This window comes from Mastomys coucha, unplaced genomic scaffold (assembly GCF_008632895.1).
Source record: "Mastomys coucha isolate ucsf_1 unplaced genomic scaffold, UCSF_Mcou_1 pScaffold5, whole genome shotgun sequence".
Lineage (NCBI taxonomy): Eukaryota > Metazoa > Chordata > Mammalia > Rodentia > Muridae > Mastomys > Mastomys coucha.
In genome coordinates, this window is record NW_022196911.1 from 46567771 (window position 1) to 46590133 (window position 22363).

The window sequence follows — 22363 nt, forward strand, 5'->3', positions numbered from 1 at the left end:
TTCTGCCTCCTCCTCTGCATCCATCCATCCCTGAGCCTTGAGGAGAGGGCTTTAATGAAGACACCCATTGAGGACTGCGTGCTCCAAAGTCTCTCGCTTTCTGCACACTGTTCAGTTGCATCTAAGTCAGTCCTGTCTTCTGCAAGAGGAACCTTCTCTGATAAGGGCTGACTGAGTTACTGATCTATGAATATAGCAATAGAGCCATTAGGAGTTATTTCAGTGCTATGTTCCTTTAGCAGCATGAGAGTATTAAGTTTTCCCCTAGACCCATGACCTAGCTAATCTCAGGTTCTTGGTCACTGCAGCAGTGCCAAGTATGGGTCCCATCTCATAGAGTGAGCCTTAAATCCATTTTTTAAAAGATTTGTTTATTTATTTCATGTATGTAAGTACACTATAGCTGTACAGATGGTTGTGAGCCTTCATGTGGTTGTTGGGAATTGTAATTTTTTAGAACCTCTGCTTACTCCGGTCAATCCTACTTGCTCTGGCCCAAAGATCTATTTATTATTATATATAAGTACACTGTAGCTGTCTTCAGACACATCAGAAGAGGGTGTCAGATCTCATTATGGGTGGTTGTGAGCCACCATGTGTTTGCTGGGGTTTGAACTCAGGACCTTCAGAAGAACAGTCAGTGCTCTTACCTGCTGAGCCATCTCACCAGCCCCTTAAATCCATTTTTAAGTGGATGGTTGCTCCCATAACATTTGTGTACTACATCAGTATCTCCTCCAGGCAGGTCACAGTTGTAGGTCATATTGTAGTTCAGTAGCGTCATGATTGGCTCTCTCCCTCAGTAGTGAGCAGCGTCCCCTTCAACATCATGCACACTAATTAGTGGGAGTGAAGCTTCTAGTTAGACACCAGTTCAATTTTTCCTCACTCAATGGCATAGTGTGGCCTTCAGCAATAGACCCACTTTTTGAGACAAGTCCTCATTGATCTGGAACTCATCAATTCAGTTAGGCTGGCTAACCAGAAAGCCCCAAGGATCCACCTGTCTCTAACTCCCCTGCACATCACTGCACACGGCTTTTTATGTGACTTCTGAGTCACCAACACACCTGGATTTTTGCATAGATCCTGATAACCCAACTCAGATCCTTAAGGTCACATGGCAAGCATTTTACCAACCATTCCATCTCCCTAGATTCTTATTTCTTACTCTTTTGTAACTGCCTTGTTTCCTGCAGCATGATGTCCCCAAGGCTTACCCATGTTATAGCGTGTGTTAGAACATCCTTCCTGCTTATGGCTGAGTCACACCTCATTATGGTATGAGCTTGCTTACCCACCCTAGAGAATGGGCTGTGACTCAACCTTAAACAGGAAGGAAGTCACTCCACCTCTGGCTGTTGTGTCTGGGACCATTTTCTTGGTTTCTCTGAGCCTCTACCCCCCAGTCTCACGCTCGCTGTGTCGAAAGAAAAGAGTGGGGCGGGGGAGGGGGGGAAGGCTGTTGTGGAACTGTTGGAACAGATTCAATTTTAAAAACCATACAAAAGTTCCTGCTCCATGGGAATGTCAGAGAGATCAGGTCAGCTCTGAGGGCTGAATGATCAGAGAGTGGCCTGGTCACTGAGTCTCTACACAGCCCAGCTAGATGACTGGCTACCCTACAAGAGACCATCAGTAAGTCGGGAGCTGGTGGAAATGTCATTCGGGGAGGTAGAAGTGGGGAGATTTAGGGACTCAGTTTGAGGGGAAGTGAGGGGTGTTTGAGGCTTAGGGTCCCCCTTTGAAGTTGGTTAATGGTCAACATCCCTAGCCCAACCAAAGATAGAATTTCTGTATTAGAAATTTCTGGAGTATTGTCTCTTTTGGCTCTTGGGGACAAATCGGTTCAATGGATAAAATACTTGCCTGCCAGCCACAGAACTCAGATATGGTGGTGCCTGCCCATAAATCCTAGCACTCAGGAGGTACAGATAGGGAGATCAGAAGGTTACGGTCATCTTTATATAGCAAGTTCAAGGGCAGCCTAGGCTACCATGAGATCCTACCTTAAAAAAATAATAACCAAATAATTAAATAAATGTTTCCTTGTATCTGCCCTTGAACTCCTGGAGTTAGTTAATGCGGCCACAGGCATCCTGAGTTATTCGGGATGTTATTCTAGTTATTCCGGGGCCTGGGATGGCATGTGTCATACCAGAAACCTCAGGGCTGCATGGAGCAATCCCATTCCGCAACTGCGCAATAGCTTTGGAATGCTCAGCTGCTGCCTACTGATGCCCAGGTTCGCAGATGGGCATGAATTAAGGACACAGAGAGAGACTTCTGCTTTCCATAGGTTAGCCCTGCACTCCTATACTCAAGGAGGAGTTGGGGGCTAGAGTTGAAGCTCAATGGGAGAGCACATGTTTAGCCTGTGTGGGGTCCTAAAGTCCAGCATCAGAAAAACAATGGGAAAAGACATTGCCAGTACCTGGACCTGGCACCTGCCCACAAGATGAGAGCCTGGGGGAAGCAGGAAAATACATTTCCATGAAGACCTATCCCCAGGCATGGCCGACTCACCCATCTTCATGCAATGGGGAAGAAATAAGAGCAGAAACCACCTCTCCTTACCAAACCAGGTGGCTCTGCCTCTGCTCTAAGGCCTACAGCTTGTTGGATTGCCAGGCATGCCTGTGGGATGCATGTAGCCCAGGATAACTGAACAGGACACAACACAAGGTTGTAAACTTAAAACATTGAAATTGTTAGAGGGGTGCATTTGGGGGGAGCTAATTTGAGTGGGCGGCTATTCATCACGAGCTTCACAGTTGACAGCATTGTAGGGCAGTGTCAAGATGTGGGACGCATCTAACTAGCAATTATTTGAAGAGACTAAATGGGAGGAAATAAGAGAGGTACCCATCATGCCTCTCTTCGACCTTCCCTAGGCCAGCATCCCATCCAGGCTGAGAGCTGGAGACAGACACAGAGCTATACAAGAGGCTGTAAGAGGGACTGTTGAAGGCAGAGCAGAAAGGCCAGATGCTTGGGGGCAGGGGAAGACAGAGAGAGAGATGAAGCCATGGTCTAGGTTGGGAGTGGGGGATAGAGGGCACAAGAGGATTCCGGGATGCTATCCACCCAGCTTCTTGGACATTGGTGAGGAAGCAATCGGGAGGAGAGTCTGTTTGGGTATATGTTGCTTCCCTTGAAAGCTGAGCATCTGAATATGAATCTTAGAACAAAGGGTGGTTCCAAACAGCTTACATATTCCAAAATTATTTATACAGCAAAAAGAAACATAGACCATTAACTAGGGAGGTGGCTTGTAAGAGAACAACAAAGAGTGAGACTGAATGCTTTGCTTGATGTTTGTAACTCTTGTATCAAGTTTGAAGAAGAGGACTATATAAGTTATTCTTTTTCTGAGATGAATGCTTTTCAAAAATCATCACAGCCAATGAACCAGATTCTTATCCTCACCTAATGTCTGTGCCACTCTCCAATCAGAGCCATTGATCATAGAAACAGTTAGTGAATGACTTCATGGATAGACCATCTTAATACACGCACCATTCCTTAAATGAATGTAACCTGTTCTCTGTGGGCTGAGAATAAAGACAACCATTCAAATCAAATAGCTTTGACCATAGCAGGAAATCTGTATCCAAAAATCATGCCTATAATTCATTCCTTGGCGCAGCAGAACTGTCAACTCTTAGCTTAGCTACTATGGAGGTAAAATCCTTTGGTGATGTGAGGGTCATTGAAGTACAGCCTTATTACAATGAACTCCAATGTCTAAAAATTGTTCTTATTTTGGATTTGTACCACAGTAAGAACCTAGATTTTAAGCTCTACTAAATACAAAACGAACAAACATAAAAACTCTCTCTATTTATGTTCATTTTTAAAAAACTAGTAGTGATGTATTGTTTCAAAATATACAGTTAATATGTTTGGAGTTATCTAAAATTTATATTGAGAAAAATGTATGTATCTTCAGTATTGCTGTAGACAAGCATCTACATAAGATTGTTCAATTGATTGCCATTTTATATCAAACAACTTTTATAATACTCATTTTTATTGTTACAATATTTTATAAATTTTAAAGAATATGATAAATTTTTAAAAAATGAAAGGTATGGCAAGTATTGAAGGGGGGCCTCTAGGAGGAGTTGGGATACAAAAAGGAAAGAAGAATGTGACATAATTCTATTTACTTAAAATATGTTTTTAAATATTAACAAATTCAAATAAATTGGAATTACGTATCTTTTCTCATCATAATACAATAAAACTTAAATCAATTTAAAAAAAGAAATAAAAAGAAAAAAGAAAAAAAGAACAAAGGGTGGACCTGTTGGCCACAAGAGCGAATCACACAAAAGTCTCCAGAACCTGGCTGTGCCGGGCCCTGGCTGCGATGGGCCCTGGGGTGTTTCCGAGCAGAATCCTTCTTCTCTGCTTGGGCCCTTTCATCTTCGAGTGACAGCCAACATGTCAGGCTGCAGCCCCACAGGCCCTGTATGCTTAGTGACATCCCGGCTTGGGCCTGCTGGGAGCTTTATACAAAGGGCCCTAGAGCCAGGGCACCCCACCCTGCCTGGGCAGTTGCCTAATCTGTCGCACCCGTCTCTATTGGGCCTACTGCAGAACCATGCCACCCAGAAGAACCACCCAGACGAAATCCATTCGTTCTGCCACCTCAACAAAAGCAAATGTGGCCTAAGTTAACCCAGACAGGGAATTTTATACTTGTGCCCAGCAATGGCCATCGAAACGCCGAGGTGCTGTTTCAGCTTGAGGTCTGAACATAGCCTGGTGTGTCTCCCACTTAGACCTCCTTTCCTGTCATGCCCCACAGCTCAGCCATCTGTGGCCTGGCAAGAGCCCTTACGGCTCTGTGGGTGAGAATTGGGTCTTCTCCCTCCACAAGCAGAGGAACATGGCACCGTGCATGCTGATGAATTGCCATCCCCATATACCCCCCCTGAAAATAGATACATCCACAGAGAACAGAAGGCCACCAAGGATGCTGAGTGGCCCCCAAACATCAGGGCTTAGTTATTCTATGTGGCTGGCTCACAAGGGTCTCAGATGCCACCAGCCACACACGGGGCACAGGAAGGAGATAATGAAGAGAGTATGGCTCACGGTGATCCTGAGATAGTGAGACACCCGCCTGGAGATGTCAAGGAGGCAGATGACCACACACTTGAGTGCAGATGCCACAGGTACTGGCCTAGAGATACCCCATAAACTTTAAATTCCACGCAGGTGCAAGTAGCCATTTGTTATGGGAGTGCTGTAGTCAGGGCCTTGCCAGGTTAACATGTTAACAAATTTCAACACCAACTCCAACCTTAAAGCCTGTGTCCAAAAAATAAAAAATAAAAAAATAAAAAACATGGCCTAAATCTTTGAGAGAAGTTTCTGTCCTAAACACAGAGCTACGGGATGCCATGTGTTTGTCTCTTTTGTGGTTTTTCTCTTTTATTTTTAAGCACACAGTCTCATGTGACCCAGACTGGCCTTAAAGTCAACACAGCCATGGAGGACTTTGAAGGTCCTGGTTCTCTTGCCTCCTCTTCCCTGGAGCTGAGATTATAGGCCTCTGTCACAATGCCTGGTGTAGGCAGTGCTAGGGATCAAGTCCAGGGTTTTATGCATGCTAAGCAAGCACTCTACCAATTGAGCAACTGCCTCAGCCCTGTATGTCTTCAATCCTTGAGTTTCACTCAGCCGTTCTGACCAGAAACCCTCAGCCCAAGAAGCCAGGAAGAAATTCATTCTCTCTTCATCTACTACAAAGGTCTCAAGATTCAACATGGTCCTGTGGGGCCCTTCCCAACCGGAAGAACCTCCATTTCTCCTTGCCCCTCAGAATCCTTCTCTCCTCTGGATGCAGAGCATCCCTTCACAAAAGCCAGAAGCACCTTCCAAGCCAGGGCTGGGGCTGCTTCTCTGCCTGTGCTGACTCCTCAGTCCAGGACCTACCAGGCGAACCAGATCAGTCAAGGGGAAGGAAGAGAGAAGCACTTGTTGATTGTTCCTTGTGGCTGGGTCAAAGTGCCTGACAAGAGCAACTCAAGGAAGGAAGAGTTTGTTTTGGCTCACGATTTAAAGGTGCAGCCCATGGTATCCAGAAAGACTCAGTGACAGGAACTTGAGGCAGCTGGTCACATCCCATCTTCAGTCAGGAAAACAGAGATGACCGCTGGTGCTCAACTCACCTTCTCCTTTTTATACAGACTGGTACCCCAACCCATGCGTGGTGCCACTCACAATTAGGGTAGGTCTTCCCACTTCGGGCAATTCAGTCTAGAACCCCTCTCATTCATGCTCAAAATTTTAATGGCCAAGTAACTCCAGATCCTTTCAAGTAAACAGCAAGTATTACCCATAACATAAACAAATGCTAATGCCAAGTAGACACATATACACCCAAAACATATACAAATGCTAATTTTGCCAGGAGCCTCTCTGCATGACCTAGACTCAATTAAGGCCCAAGTCCTGCACCTCCCCCCTAGTTGTTCTAAGAATTCTTGAGAATTTTTGATGTTGGTTTTGCAGAAAGGGTAATGCCTTGAAAGGCAGTCACACTCTGTCCCTAATTGGCACCAGCCCCACCAGCATACAGCCTGGCATTCAGTGAGCAGGAAAAACAGACAGATACAAAATACTGTGCTGGGTAGATTCATGTCAGCTTGATACAAGTTGGCAAGAGGAAGGACCCTCAATTGAGGAAAATGCCTCCATAAGATCAGGCTGCAGGCAAGCCTATAGGGTATTTTCTTAATTAGTGATTGATAGGGAAGAGGCCAGCTCATTATGAGTGGCGCCATCCACAGGCTGGTGGCCCTGGTTTATATAAGAAAGCAAGTGGAGCAAGACATAAGGAGCAAGCCAGTTAGCAGCACTCCCCCATAGCCTCTGCATCAGCTCCTGCCCCCAGGCTCCTGTCCTGGTTTGAGTGTCTGTCCTGACTTCCTTCAGTAATGAACAGTGATATGGAAGTGGACACCAAAGAAACCCTTTCCTCCTCAACTTGCTTTTGGTAGTGGTGTCTCGTTACAGCTAACTAGGACAAATGCCATTTGCAAAATTCAACCAAGGGGCTAGAGACATGCCTCAGCAGTTAAGAGGGCTTACAGCTCTAGTAGAGGATCAAAATTCAGTTACCAGCACCCACATCAGGCCGCTTATAACTGCCTATAACTGCAAGCTCTGGGGGATTCTGGCGCCCTCTCCTGGCCTCTGTAAGCTCTTGCCCACACGTGTGCATACACACACAGAGACACACAGTCACACAAATAGCAATTTTGGGGTTTGGTTTTGGTGTTTCAGGTTGTTTGTTGATTGTTTCTTTGTTTTTCAAGACAAGTTCTCACTATGTAGACCATGCCAGTCTGGTACTTATAGAAACCCACCTCCCTCTGCCTCTAGAGAGCTGAGACTAAAGGTGTGCAGCTCAGCTGAGAAAAAGAAAGAAAAAAAGAAAGGAAAGGGAGGAAGAAAGGGAGGGAGGAAGGGAGGGAAGAAAGAAAGAAAGAAAGAAAGAAAGAAAGAAAGAAAGAAAGAAAGAAGGAAGGAAGGAAAGAAAGAAAGAAAGAAGGAAAGAGAGAGAGAAAGAGAGAGAGAGAGAGAGAGAGAGAGAGAGAGAGAGAGAATCCATCGGGGGCTGGTGAGATGGCTCAGCGGGTAAGAGCACTGACTGTTCTTCCGAAGGTCCTAAGTTCAAATCCCAGCAATCACATGGTGGCTCACAACCATCCGTAATGAGATAATGAGATCTGATGCCCTCTTCTGATGTGTCTGAAGACAGCTACAGTGTACTTATATATAATAAATAAGTGAATCTTTAAAAAAAAAAAAGAAAGAAAGAAAGAAAGAATCCATTAGCAAATACATATAGCTTTTGGTCTGTGCAGAGCAATCATACTTAAGAGGACAAGAAGGTAGAGCCCATGGCAGAGGGGCACAAGTGATGTTCACAGTGGATTCTGCAAGCACCTCAGACCCCATTGTCACTGAGCCACTAAGTGTGAGGACCTCAGACTCTGGCACAGGCTGACCTGTGACTTGGAGCCTTCTCATCTTTTTATAATCAAAATCGTTCATGTGTGGGGACTGACAAGGGTGGAGGGCCATATAAACTGAGAGAGGCTTAGACACGTGGAAGGAGGCCTGGATCCACAAAGAACATAGAGTGAGCTGTCTTGTGGGCCACACTAGAGCACACAGGCATGAGTAGCTCCCAGGGGTTAAAGGGTGGACGTTCAGGTGAGCTGCGAAAGCAGTTAAAAGGACAGCACAGTGCCCATGGTTGCCAGATTTAACCTGTAATACCCCGACTGTGATAGTATTGGATTTTACTGTGTGGGTCTTGTTTCATTTTACAGAACACTGCAAAGCATGGGGAGGGGGCTTTGTGAGAAAACGCACGGCCTCAGCTTTGTCTCCCTCTCCCAAGTCTGAAGTTTACTCTCTGCAAGCTCTCCCATGGCAGGTGTCATGGGAGCACCTCTCAGCTTGGAGAGGACCTAGGAATGAGTAAATGAATGGCAGGATGGGGAAGAGTGTGCAGTGGGGCCTGGAAGAGCAAAGACGGAGCGTGGCAAAAGCGAGAGGGATGCCTCCACCGTCTCCTTCCACCAGCCTCAGGCAGAGTGCTCTGTGGGTATGGACTCAATCTATGCCCCTGGTAGTAGGAAGTGACAGGTAGAGGCCATGTGCAAATACACTGGCTTTCCTTCTCAATGAATCCATCTTTGTTCTCCTGCCTAGGTCCTCCTGGACGTCGTGGCAAGCCTGGACGAAGAGGCGACCCTGGTGAGTCCTGGTTTTCTTAGTTCCAATGCCAAAGCTGAGTAGCACACCATGGACTCTGGTCTCAGGTGGAGATGCCAACCACCTATGTCCTGGTCCTGGATCTTATCTTTCTTCTTGAGTCACCATGCCTCATACCACCTCTTCTTGGGTTCTTGGCTTCTCAGCATCCACGGTTCCCAAACTTGATGACATTCTATATCCAAAGCACCCTCCCTGAGTCCAGCCTTAGAAACTCAGTTCTCGGTCACCCATCCTGAAACAACAGTTCTCTATGTGAGCAGAGACCCTGCCAGCTCTCTGCCATGGGTCCTGCTACAGGACACCATTTCCTGCAGATCTCCACTCCTCCCTAGACCCAGCCTCTCCTACCTTTGGCAGGGCCATCAGACTAAGGTTTCACCACCTTCCTCCATGCAAACTCCAGACTTCCCTGTCCCCACGGCTGCCTTCCTCCCATTACAATCCAAAAATGCATCCAAAATGAACTTTCCCTACAGAGTCCCACACAGTTTGACCTCCCCCACCCAAATCTTAACCACTGTTCCCCAAGAGACATCTGCCCACTCTGCCTTGCTGCCTTGCTTCCCCACATCTGACATCAGCTTGGCCAAAGTAGCCAGTGGCAACATGGCTACAAGACATGTAGCGGTCTTCATCTTCCTTCCTTCTCTCCTTCCCTCCTTTCTTTCTTATTCAACTATCAAGGAAAAAAAATCAGGGAACTAGAGAGATGGCTTCAATGATTAAGAACACTTGCTGCTCCTATAAAGGACATGAGTTTGGCTCCCAACACCTACAGCTTAAGGGATATGATTCTCTCTTCTGGCCTCTGTGGGTACTGCACCTCCATGTACATACCTCTACACACACACACACACACACATACACACGTGCACGCACACATGCACGCACACTTGCTTTTTTTAAGTCAGTTTAAACACTCATGTGCCAAATCCCTTTTGGTATTCATTAGTACTGGCTCAAGAATACGGGACATGTGCTATTCAGATCAGCTGAATAAGCTTCAGGCGACTAGATACACATATGTAAGAGAAACGTTCATGGCTATGAGTGAGACTAGTGCAAGGTCTGTGAGTCAGATGACACATTCGCTGCCTAAGGACTGTACAGTTCTATTTTTAAGTGTAATAGATTGATTATGGATAGGTGGTTGGAGTTTATTCTCCCTGGATGGCTGGTGCTGCTTCAAGAAAACTCTTCCTGGCTAGGTGATCCCATTAGCATGCATAAATTGCTGAGATATCTGCTCACCCCTCACTACTGTCTTTCTGGAACCACACTGCTGGCTCCTCTCCAACCCTGAATATTTCCAGCTCCCCCTGAGCTGGTTTCCACAGGTGTATCGCTAACCTTGACCCCTCTGTCTCCTCAGTCTTGTCCCACTCACCTCTTAAATTTATCTTCCCTTGGCCCTCACTTCTCTCTCCCCAAATCATCCTACTCCCATGTCCCCCACTGCCCAGGACACTAATGATGCCTTTCTCCCTGCCTCTGGCTCCAGAGATTATGTGTTGCCCCTCTGAACACAGCATCATCCCATCTCCTCTCTTCAGCTTCCCATCACAGGGAATCAACATCCTTACTTCCTGTGCAGCATCCCCGATCCTTCCCTTCTGCACATCAAGTCCCTCTCCATCTCTTCAGTTTATCTCTGATCTCTGTTGCCTTCCCTGTCTCCATGGCCACAGCCTCCCCACAGCTCTCCCACCACCCACCCCATCACCCACATGCACCCTCACCATGGCTGTCCAGGGCTTTGTCACCCTCAAGTCCTCTCCTGACCCAAATGTGTTTTTCTCTACCTGAGCTCTTCTTACTGCATATTCTTTTCTCTTTAACCTCAAAACTCAAACCCAGGTAGCTCCACTAGAAAGGAGTCTGTAAATGCATAGCTGGGCCACACCTACCTCCAGCTTCCGGCATGTAGATACATGAGCCAGCGAACACAGAATCACCCCTTATAAACAACATCACAGATAGGGAACAGTTGTGAGGAACCAGGTGCCAGAGGGACTCACCACCAAGAGGATCCCTGGCTGGCTGTAACCAAGGAAAGCCAGCATGAGTTCAATGGATGCATCACTCTTCTCCTGGGAGCTAGGCCTGGGATTCTTGTCCTCTTACCAAAGACCTCCATAAGTTCCCAGAGTTCATTGGGAGCAAATGTCCTACATTCTTCCCTGAATGCCCACCACCCAGCAGCTGAAGGGGGCTTATGCTGAACTCCGGGATCCAGTTCCCTTTGTTCTGCCTGTGTGTAATGGCACACTGCGTGTCCTGCCTGACACACACCCCATCTTTCCGTCCTTGTCTTTTTCCTTTGTGACAGGTTTCCTTGCCTTTCACTGTCTGCTCACTGACATGCTATTTGGAAGGAGATGAGAAACACTGTCACCCTTTTAAGGACAAAATATAATGTCTCTTAGTTTGCTCAAAACCCCATCGGAGGAGCTGGGAGATGGTTCGGTCAGTAAAGTGCTTAACGCTCAAGCCTGAGGAACCAAGCTCCGTCCTCAGTACCCTCATAAAGTGCCACGGTGGCTTGCACAGGTAAGCTCAGTGTTGGAGAGACAGAGACAACCAGATAGGCTGAGGCTGGCTGGCCAGCTTTGAAGACTCACTGACATACATCCACACACCCAGGCCAATGAAGAAGCCCTATTTCTAAAGCAAAGACATTTGAGCTTGACTTCTGCATCCACATGCATGCGCATGTGTGCACACACACACATGTGCAAATGCACACATGTGCACATATGAACACATCCAGACAAAAAACAGATACAGATCTAAAAAGGCATTTCTCAAAAGAAGATGTGAATGGCCAGCAGCTGCTGGGTGTGTTAGGTCCATAATCCCAGCACTGGAGAGACTGAAGCAGCATAATCCTAAACTCAAGGCCAGTTTGGACCAATGAGCAGCAAATGGCTCAAGGCCAGTTTGGACCAAAGAGTGAGCTCTAGGCAAGCCTGTCTCAAAAGAGGAGGGAGAGAAAATCTTAACAAAAGCAAAACTGAGCCAAGCAGTAGTGGCGCATACCTTTAATCCCAGCACTTGGGAGGCAGAGGCAGGAGGATTTCTGAGTTCGAAGCCAGCCTGGTCTACAGGACAGCCAGGGCTATACAGAGAAACTCTGTCTCGGAAAAAAAAAAAAAAGCAAAACTTTGCTTTTCCAACAGGAATGTGTCCACATCACTAATCATCAGATGATTACAAGTCAGAACCATTAGATTCTATGTCACCTTGCTCCATAGGAAGAGCTGTTATCCAAAAGGACTGAAGACAGCATGAGCTGCTGCAGATGTAGAGAAAAGGGAGTCTCCACCCACAGTGTTAGAAGTGCCCCAATGGAAATCAATATGGAGTTTCCTCGAAGAGTTATAGAGCCCAACTATCCCACCTTTGGGTCTATACACCAGATGTGACGTCACTGTGGGGGAGGGACATCTGCACCCCCTGCTCCTCTCAGCACTTTTCACAGCTGCTAAGGAACACAGGCAACCTAGAATCTGCACAAATGGGTAGAACAAGTGTAGTCGATACACAACGTGGAACAGTATTCGCCTGTGAGAAGAGCATCAAGTCCACCAGCTCCAGAAAAATAAAACTAAATCAGCAAGCCCGAGCCAGTGAGAGATCCTGTGTCAGGAAAGCAGGGTGTGGAAAGACTAACACCCATGGCTGACCTCTGACCCCCGTGCACACCCGCAGCTCTAGACTGGGCCCTTCAGAATCCTACATTTCACATGATCCCCAGAGGACTGCAAGATGAGAATGTGTTCTTACCCCAATTTTGCAGAATAGGGAGCAAGACTCCAAGGGAAATCCTGTCCATCTAAGGTCAGCTGCTAACCAAGGCAGCACGCCCCTATGTGCAGCCCTCCTGTGAGGTGTTCTGTTATTCCCTGTCAGAGCCAATGAGAACCACATAAAGCAGATGTTCCTCTCTGGTTGACTTTGGGTGGGCCTGGTGTTTATTTCTAGATAGTTCTACACACATGCACATCCTGATATTGTCAGCCTCCATTATACATGGCAGGCCTTTTCCTGTGCCTCTGGGAGGAAGGCTCTTCTGGAATGCTGGAACAGGATCTAACCAGAATGTTGTCCTACAACAGACACCCCTGCCATCCACGGGACCAGTCCCTTCGTGTCTCCCAATCCCAATCAAAACCTTTCCTTGCACAGCATCCTCCCGGCCCTTCAGTCTTCATAGGTCCAACTCATCCAAACAGAATGGAGTTCTCACCCACTCCTGTGTAGTTTGCATCTGGGAAGTGCAACTCCAGTGTCTGGTATAATTGCCTGGGCCAACCTCCTTCAAGCTTGTGTGACACTAATTCCAGAGATGAGATTTTGTACCTGATGTTCCCATTTCAGCTAAAAGGCTGGAGGTCTCTCTCGAGTGCCATTTAAATGAGGGCATCTTCTCTCTGTGGTCCAGTCATGCTCAGGGCCATTGGTGAATTACACAGTGGAAAACTGACAGCTGTTCTTCTTTTCCCGAGGTCTATGTGCATTTGTGTGCACATGTGTGTGTGTATATGTGTATGTGTGTGTGATGTGTGCATGTGTGTGTGTGTGTGGTATGTGTGCATGTGTGTGGTCTGTGTGTGTGTGGTGTGTGTGGTCTGTGTGTGTGTGGTGTGTGCATGTATATGTGTGGTGTGTGTGTGCATGTATATGTGTGGTATGTGTGTGCATGTGTGTGTGCACGTGTAGGGTATGTGTGTGGTATGTGCATGTGCATGAATGTGTGTGCATTTGTATGCATGTGTGTGTATGAGTGTGCGTGGTATGTGTGCATGTGTGTGCATGTATGTGTGGTGTGTGTGGTGTGTGTGTGTATGTGTGTGCATGTGTGTATATGTATGTGTGGTGTGTATATGCATGTGTGTGTGCATGTATGTGTATGGTGGGTGTGTGGTGGGTGTGTACATGTGTGTGGTGTGTGTGTGTATATGTGTGTGTGCATGTATGTGTGGTGGGGGGAAGTGTTATGTGTTGTGGTGTGTGTGTGCATGTTTGTGTGGTATGTGTGTGCATGGGTGTGTATGGGTGTGTGTATGTGTGTGTGCCTGTTTGTGTGGTGCGTATGTGCATGTGTGTTATGTTGTGTGTGTATGTGAATGTGTGTGTATGGGTGTGTGTGTGTGCATGTGTTGTGGTGTATGTGTGTGCATGTGTGTGCATGTGTTGTGGTGTGTGTGGGTGGGTGTGTGCATGTGTGTGTGCATGTTTATATGGTGTGTGCATGTGTGTGTGGTGTGTGTATGCATGTTTGTGTGGTGTGTGATGTGTATACGTGTGTGCATGTTTGTGTGGTATGTGTGTGGGGTGTGTGTGTGTGTGTGTGTGTGTGTGTGGTGTATGCGTGTGTGTGTGTGTGTGTGTGTGTGTGTGGTGTGTGCATGCGTTGTGGTGTGTGGGGAGGTATGCATGTGTGTCATGTGCTTGCATGTATTTAAGAGAGTGTTCTCTAATTCCAGCTCAGCTTGTGTTTCCTCTGTCCTAAGGTTATTTGCGTTGCTTCATGTGGACATGTACACACATGAGTGAATGTTTCTGCATGCATACACACACACACACACACACACACACACACACACACTGAGCATCTTCTTCAGTCTTCCCCACTATCCAGAAAGGCAACATGGATAGTTGTCGCATTCACAGACACAAACCCCATCCCACTTTCCCCCTCTTCAGCTCACACTGACTCTGAGTTGGCCTCAGCCTTATTCCATCTATGCACAAACTCAGCCCAAAAGCCCTTGGGCCACTCTATTCCCTAGGAAGTCCTGAGAAACACAGCAGAAGGTTCGTGAGCTCCTACAGGGAAGCATTTGAGTTCTAAGGTGTAGATCCTGGCTGAGGCATCACACTGAAGCTAGATAAGTGAGCAGAACAGAGAGCCTGTTCAAACCAGGGAGAATAGCTCATGGGCAGATGAGGAACAGAGTCTAGGACAGCAGTAATGGTTGTGGGGCTGAGACTCCAGCACCCTCAGGCCACAGAGACAGCCACCACCTCCACTATGTGGGCCATGCCCTACCAAGCTAACAGAAATACTCTGCAGGAAGATCAAACATACCTTTGGGAAATAACTGTGTCTGGAGGAGCCAAAAGCTCCAGGTGGCGAGAATGGGCTCTCAGACCCAGCACCCACCTGTCAGCACGGAGCAGGCAGCTCAGCCACCCAGGCAGCCAGTCCCTCCTACCCCCCAAGGTGTGGATGAACATGCCTTCCAGATTGGGGAGCCCTGGCAGGCCACAGCCACTCTGTAGACAGTCCTGAGGATTACCAAACCTCCTACTTCCTTGGGCTAAGTCATCTGGTTCTCATTTAATGGCCCCCACATTCTGGAGCTTAGGACATATGTTTGAAAGCTGTGTGCCTAAGGGTCAGAGAGCAAAATACATGGTGGAACCAGACTCAGGGGTAGAAGCACCATGTGGCCAATTGGGGGACCTGAACTAGCTTCACTCTAAGCAGGGAGCCCTGGAAGGCCTAAGCCATACCCCCTTCCCGAGCCATCTCTCTTGAGTTACGCACTTGCTACAGATCATAGAATCTGCTTCCAGCAGCTCTGCCAGCCCAGTAAACTATCTAACAAAGTCATGAGCTAAGGGTTTAGCAGAGGTGCCGGCCTAACAGGCAGCTCCTGCCTTTCTTGCCTTTCTCTGTAGTGCCCGTTTGAGTGTGTGTACCTGCCAGACACAGAGCTGGGCATCAGGGTAGCTGTCAGGGCAGCAGTCACTCCAGAAAGGCAAAGGAGGAAGCTGCCCTTAATTAGAATGGACCAGTTCCTCCGGACATGTACAGGAGGAAGGGCTCAGAGGCAGGCACATGGACGTGTACAGGAGGAAAGTTTCAGGGGCAGGCACATGGACAGGTGTGGGCAGGCACGTTTGTCTGCTCTTAAGAATGTGATTGCTGGGCTAGAGAGGTGGCTCAGCAGTTAAGAGCCCTGACTGCTCTTCAATCCAAAGGTCAAGAGTTCAAATCCCAGCAACCACATGGTGGCTCACAACCATCTGTAATGAGATCTGATGCCCTCTTCTGGGGTGTCTGAAGACAACTACAGTGTTCTTACATATAATAAATAAAATAAGTCTTTAAAAAAAAAAAGGATGTGATTACTGAGTCTTTCTAGTCGAGTTTGTCTTCTCTGGAAGTCAGGAAGCAAGGTCAATCATTGTAAGTTCAGGATCTATGCTGTCCATGCCCTGCTTGACCCCCACTAGACTTAGGGGAAACATGGCCTCTATTTTACCACTGGTGGGAATATTAACGTATCCACTTTCCATTCAAAAATCCTGACCATCTCATCTACCTTTCTGAACATCCTTTCCCGCCATCTCATCGGTCTGAAAGTCCTCCCTCTCCTCTTTGCCAAGTGTATACAGGTTCTCACCTCTTCCAACCACCACTGCTGGGACCTGCCAGGGACAGCGGCAGAGCTGTGTCTACTCTGGCCCTTCTTGCAGCCTTCATCCATGTTGAATCCTTCAGTGACCCCTGGCTGCCCATAGCATCAAGCCCGCCATGCTCCACGACATGCAAACAGACCTTGTGCTTGGCTGGCCTTCCCTCCCCTGCTCCCCTTCATCTCAGGAAAAGCCCAGAGATTTGGAAGCGAGTTCCAGCTCTGCTTCTCCCCATTCTGCCCCTGCTTTTCTCTCCCTGACCCCAGACCCAGCTGAGCCCCTTCCTGAGCAGGCCAGGATTAGCCTCCACTACATCCCCAGAGCTTCCTGTGCTTCCCCAGAGTTCTGTTTTATTCCTAAGTGTCTGCTGAAGAAAGCAGTCTACTAGGCGGGGCTCTTCACTCGGGGCCTTACTACTGCATCCCTTCCTTACCCACAAGGCTCCAGCTCACTGTTGGCCATGCAGGTATATCTCTTATTCCAGTGCCTGCCAAGGAATGCCTTGTGCAGCCTCATCCTACAGGTGGTGTCTGAGGTATAATGGGAACAGAGGGGTTACCAGTTTGGTAGAAGCATGCATTTGTGGCAAGTACACTGCTTTAGGGAGTTGAGAGACCATCTTCCAGGATACCCTGCCCCTTAACTGACTCTAGCCATCCTTTGGCATCCATGAAACCCACCAGTGCTGAAGTCCCTTATATAAAATGATTATATTTGTATATAACCTACACACATCCTCACAGATACATTAAATCATCTCTAAGTGCCTTATACTAAATCCCTGACCTTTTTCTTTGTTTTTAAAGCACACATTTCTCTAACCAAAAGTCGCTTTCATGGGAGTTGTATTTATAGAGAGAACCAAATAAATGTCTTATGTAAATGATATGCAAATTGTTGTTATACTTAAAAAATAACAACAGCTTGTTAAATATAGGCACAATTTTCAGGTAGTGTGTGAGTGTGTATGTGAATGTGTGTGTATGTGTGTGTACGTGAATGTAGGTGTTATATGTGTGTGTATGAACATATATGTTCAGAAGCCAGAGTCACAATCAGTTATCTTCTATGGATAAACCTTACCAAAGTCCCTACCACAATTTCTATATCAGCGCTTCTCAACCAGTGTGTCGAAAGCCCTTTCAAGGCAACATGTCAATATCCTCCTGCATATCAGACATTTACATCATGATTCATAACAGTGGCAAAGTTACAGTTATGAGGTACCAGCCATCTCATGAGGAACTATATTAAAGGGTCGAAGCACTAGGGAGGTTGAGAACCACCACTCATCACAGTTCCTTCAGTCTCCTCATGCACATCTAACCCCAGAGCTGGACTGTGGTGACCCACCCCAGCTCTGCCCAACCATGTATATTGCGTGCCTTCAGCCCAGCCCTTCCCTACAGCCAAAATGCTTTCTCCTCTGTATCTCTCTCCTCTGTGGTGAAACCCAAAAACCTGCTCACTGGAGAGATCTGATTCAGATTTAGCTTTTCAGAATGTAATGGGAATGAATGCCAACTAGCTTCATGAACTGAACACATGAACCTATGCATGTGAGAACCATCATTGCCTCCAAAATGGCCTCCCGGGCCCCTCTAAAGACAAAAGTATCTCATCTTGGTTCTGTGGCTGACCCTTGTTTACACGCCACTGTGCCCCCCCCTCATTAAAGCCTGGAGTTGATGAGCTGGGCAGTGGCCAGGGCTATGCTGAGAATGGGGAGGGAACCTTCCACGCTGACGGTGGCTCTTCTGCTTGTGTTTTGCAGGTCCTCCAGTAAGTGTCTCGGATTATGGCGTGCTCCTGAAAGATAAGACGTTTATTTGGTTCTCTCTATAAATTCAACTCCCATGAAAGCAACTTTTGGTTAGAGAAATGTGTGCTTTAAAAACAAAGAAAAAGGTCAGGGATGTAGCTCAATAAGGTAGTATGCCTTGCCTGGGATGTACAAGCCCTGGATATGATTCCCAGTACCACATAAAACTCTGTGTAACAATATACTCCTATAATCTCAGCATCTAGGAAGTAAAGGCAGGAAGGTAGTGGCCATCCTCGGCTGCATAGGGATACTGAGGCCAGCCTGGGCTACATGAGAACCTGTCTCAGAAATAAACAAGCAAAAAAGGATCCATCCCAGACAGAAGTTGAATTCGTTTTTAAACAGTAAAAGAAATCCCTGGACTTCCCTTGCCCACTAGAACATTCTAGACCATTATCAAGAGAGCTCATATGAATCTAGTGACTCCTTCCCCAAATCTTTGGTTCAGCTTTGTGCACAAAAAAATGTAAGTGCCAGCTTATCTCTCTGAATCTCTCTGTACCCACTGACATTTTTTTAAATTTTTTATTTAATCTTCCATGCTTTGGCAAAAGGCATCAGACAGTAGCTCCAAGACAAATTTGGGCTTGAACACTGAATCCTGGAGTTCCTTTTTCTTCTCAGCCAGCTTGTCTTGCTCCCAGCTGGGACTTCGTGAGCCTGGCTAGCTGGCAGAGGTGTTGAGGCCGCACTGCATTTAAGAGTGTGTGAAGGGAAGCTCAGAGAGGCTCCCCCCTTGGCCAGACAGAGGCTGCTTTGAAGGCAGCGACTCAGTGGCCCTGGGAATCCCCCTTTCTCTGGGTTATGGATGTATCTGCCTTTGATTCCTCTTGGCGGATTTTCAGGGCCAGATAAATCCCTGTGCATCCATTCAAGCAGCACATGGACAGTCAACTAGAGCCAAAATTAACCTTCCAAAGGAATTCTTTTCAGATGAGCCATTTTGCTTCTGATTTCTTCTTCCATGATTCACGTGCTCCCACCCCCCCATCAGCACCCTTCAGAATCTGGCTTCTCTGTGCATGTAGTATCAGTTTGAGCCAACGAAAAAGCAGGCCAACAAAAATGTGTAGGGTTTTGGCCACAAGTGAACTTCCTGGTAGAGTGTTCCCGGAGGCCCCTTGGAGGCCGCTTGTACAAACTTGTGGGAATGCAAAACTCAAAGAACAAGGAAACACAGAGACTAAGGCATGTTTTTTATTTGGCTCAGTTGTTAAAATATTCAGTGGGTTAAACGAGCAGTAACTCTTAAGCTACTACTGTAAGGGGCTTGGAGGGGTGGGAGATACCCATGTGTGGGATACTGCGTCAGATGTCAGTGACCTTAAGCAGGCATAATCTGAGCTAGGGACAAAGAAACAGCCAGTAGCAGTGCTTGTTTCCCATGTCTGTAGCTTCCAGAATCTTCTCAGCTCCACCTGTTATGGCAGAAATAAGGATGAGCCAAGAGTACCCTGCAGCTCCTGTGTAAGGGACATTTTCAGTCCCTGGTTTGATCATAATGGTCGCGACACCTCCTTCCAGCTCTGTATGACCACATGTTCTCTGTCTTATGCCGGGACGGACGTAGGGGTGACACGTGTGGGAGCTACCTTGGTGGCTCTGATGAAGACCCACAGCCCCTCCCTCATGGCTGCTGATAGGAGAAGGTGGCTGTCCTTCTGACCCACCGGATCCCCGGCATCACCGGCTGACCCAGCACACTGCAACCAGCAGTGTTAGTCCCCTAGAAACCATGCCGAAAGCAGCAGGGGGCAGGGGATGTGGCTGGACAGAGTTATAAGCATTGCCATATGGTTTTCTGCCCAAACTCTGATTGTTAATTGCTTATTAATTACCACAGGGGCAATCAGGACGAGATGGCTACCCGGTAATTTGACATTTATTTTTTTGTTGTTGTTCTCTCTCTGCCTCCTCCTCTTAATCCGACCTTTCCCTGCACCTTGACATTCTCCTCCAGAATTTTGACTGAACTGTCGCACTCCGCCTTCCTCCGTCTGTGCTCTTTGGTAGCTGGGCCGTTTCTGTCTATGGAAGGATCAGTGTGCACTCTGGGTAGACCCCAGTCTCCCAGACAAAACAAAAGGCTACCAGAAAATAGCTTTCCTTCCAGCCTAGGATATCTGCTGAGCCTCAAGCCTTGGCCTGGCTGGGTCACGCCCTCCTGTACCTCTACCTAGTGTCAGGGACAGCCTATGATCTTACCTCTCAGAATGTAAGGAGCTAGTTAGTTCCGGTTTGGTCTTTATGATATGAGTACCTCAAAAAAAAAGTTAGCTTGTATTTGGGGTTAATATCCCTACCCAGACCAAATGAGCATCATATCAGAGACAAGAAGTTGGGGTGACCCTGCTGCCGCCTGGGCCTTGCCAAGGTTAAGGGCGATGCCAGTAGCTTCCAGAACAGGTACTCTAGAACAATCAGGGGCCAAGCAGCTATGGTGAGACATGGCTAAGGAGGACTACCATGAGTTTGAGGCCAGCCTTATCTACATAATAAGATTTTGCCTCATCAAAAAAAGAAAAAAGAAAAAAAAAAGAGTGGGGGGAAGAGATTGGTGAAGCCCATAAAATAGAGCTGAGGGTGTCTGTCAGACGCAGGGGTTTGTTCTGTGCCTTCAGGTAGGAGGATGCAAGGAGGGAAACAGAGGCTGGTTCAGAGAGCTGTCTCAGTCAGAACTGGCTGGGAGTGGTGATATGGTCCTCGGTCCTGCAGGGCATGCCTCCCAGGAGGTTGAGGAAAGCAGTCGCCAAGCCCAGAGTATCAAGGAGTCCTGGGCTTGATTCCAAACCTGCAGTGTCATAGCTTGGTGACCCCAGGGAAGGCACACACCCTCTCCGAGCCTTAATCTCCTCCTCTATGCATGAGATAATTAAGTCCTCAAAGTATGGGAATTGAGACTCAATGAGGCCCAAGAGGTGACAGTTCTGCATAAATTACGAAACGGGTCACATATAGCTCTCCAGGACTTGATAGGATCTTTTGCGCACATTGATCTTGAGCCCAAAGCAGAGCTGTGCTAGGTCCCAGCCCCTTTGGATAGCCTGGGGGAGGCAGCTTCCCCAACAGGCAGTCTGACCTCTCAGGCTACAACAATGGGACTCTGCATGAAATGGGACTGAAATGTGACAGCTCACAGGGCAGATCCAATGTAACCCAGAACTCCTGCCTGACTAGGGAATGGTTGAGCCCTCACTCCGACTCTTCCACACGGCATCAAGGGTCTTGGGGTTTTTACTAGGATATGTCCCCACTTGGATATTACCAGCTTTGAAAGACTAGAATCCTTCTAGCAAAAACCTCCAAGTCCCAGGGGACTTGGAAGACATACATAGCCACAATGAGGTTCCTCTTAAGGGTACAGATTATCTTCTGGGCAATGGGTTGCTCCACTGTCGATTGAAAATGCATATACATATACACATACATATACATATACATATACATGTATATGTATATGTATATGTACATGTACATATATATGCTCCATCCAACTTCCCAACCCATCCTGGCTAGGAACAGCATGCTGCAGAGCCTTGTGGTCTTCTCCCACCTTCCCCTACACCCCCTGTCTTAGTTAGGGTTTTCCTGCCATGATCAGACACCATGACCAGGCAACTCTTACAAGGACAACATTTAATTGGGGCTTAGTTACTAGTTCAGAGGTTCAGTCCATTATCACCACGGCAGGCACAGTGCAGGAGGACCTGAGAGTTCAACTTCTTCATCTGAAGACTGACTTCCAGGCAGCTAGGATAAGGGTCTTTAAAGCCCATGCCCATAGTGACATACCTACTCCAACAAGGTCACATGTCCAAATAGTGCCACTCCCTGGGCCAAGCATATTCAAACCACTATACACACCCCTCCCAGCCCTGCCTGGTCAGAATCACAGAGCAGATATGGAGCTACAGCTCCCTGCACAGCCAGATGCATGCGAGAGTATCTTAACCCACAGCACTTAAGCTACCCGGAAAGAACTAGATCCCACACTCCAAGCCCTGTCCCCACCGATGCTATATTGTGGCTGCATTGCAAAACTCACAAAACAAACTTTCGAAAGTTGAGCCTTTCTGCGCATGCAAGGCCCAAAGGGACTGGGAAGTTTCTGCTGTTTTACAGTGAGCAGACACTGACCCAGGAGCCCTCTCCACTAGCTGAGAGCAGCAGAGCCATTGGTTGGCAATGGACATCATTTTATTCCTGCAGACGAGGACACTGTAGCCCTTGGTCGCCTTCTGCCAGCTGGTATATGGACCTGTTTCTATATGTCAGTCCCTGAGCCATATGAGGAGGGGG

The 22363-nt window shown here is 47.4% G+C and overlaps 1 protein-coding gene across 2 annotated transcripts in view; it reads left to right on the top strand.

The window, feature by feature from the left end:
* Col23a1 (collagen type XXIII alpha 1 chain) overlaps positions 1-22363 on the top strand; it is a 303366-nt gene that overhangs the window by 224387 nt on the left and 56616 nt on the right. For both annotated transcript variants that reach the window (XM_031351394.1, XM_031351395.1), the window contains exons 3-5: positions 8743-8787; positions 18014-18021; positions 19908-19934. In XM_031351394.1, coding sequence (XP_031207254.1) covers positions 8743-8787; positions 18014-18021; positions 19908-19934 — 80 coding nt within the window. The remainder of the gene's footprint in view (positions 1-8742; positions 8788-18013; positions 18022-19907; positions 19935-22363) is intronic.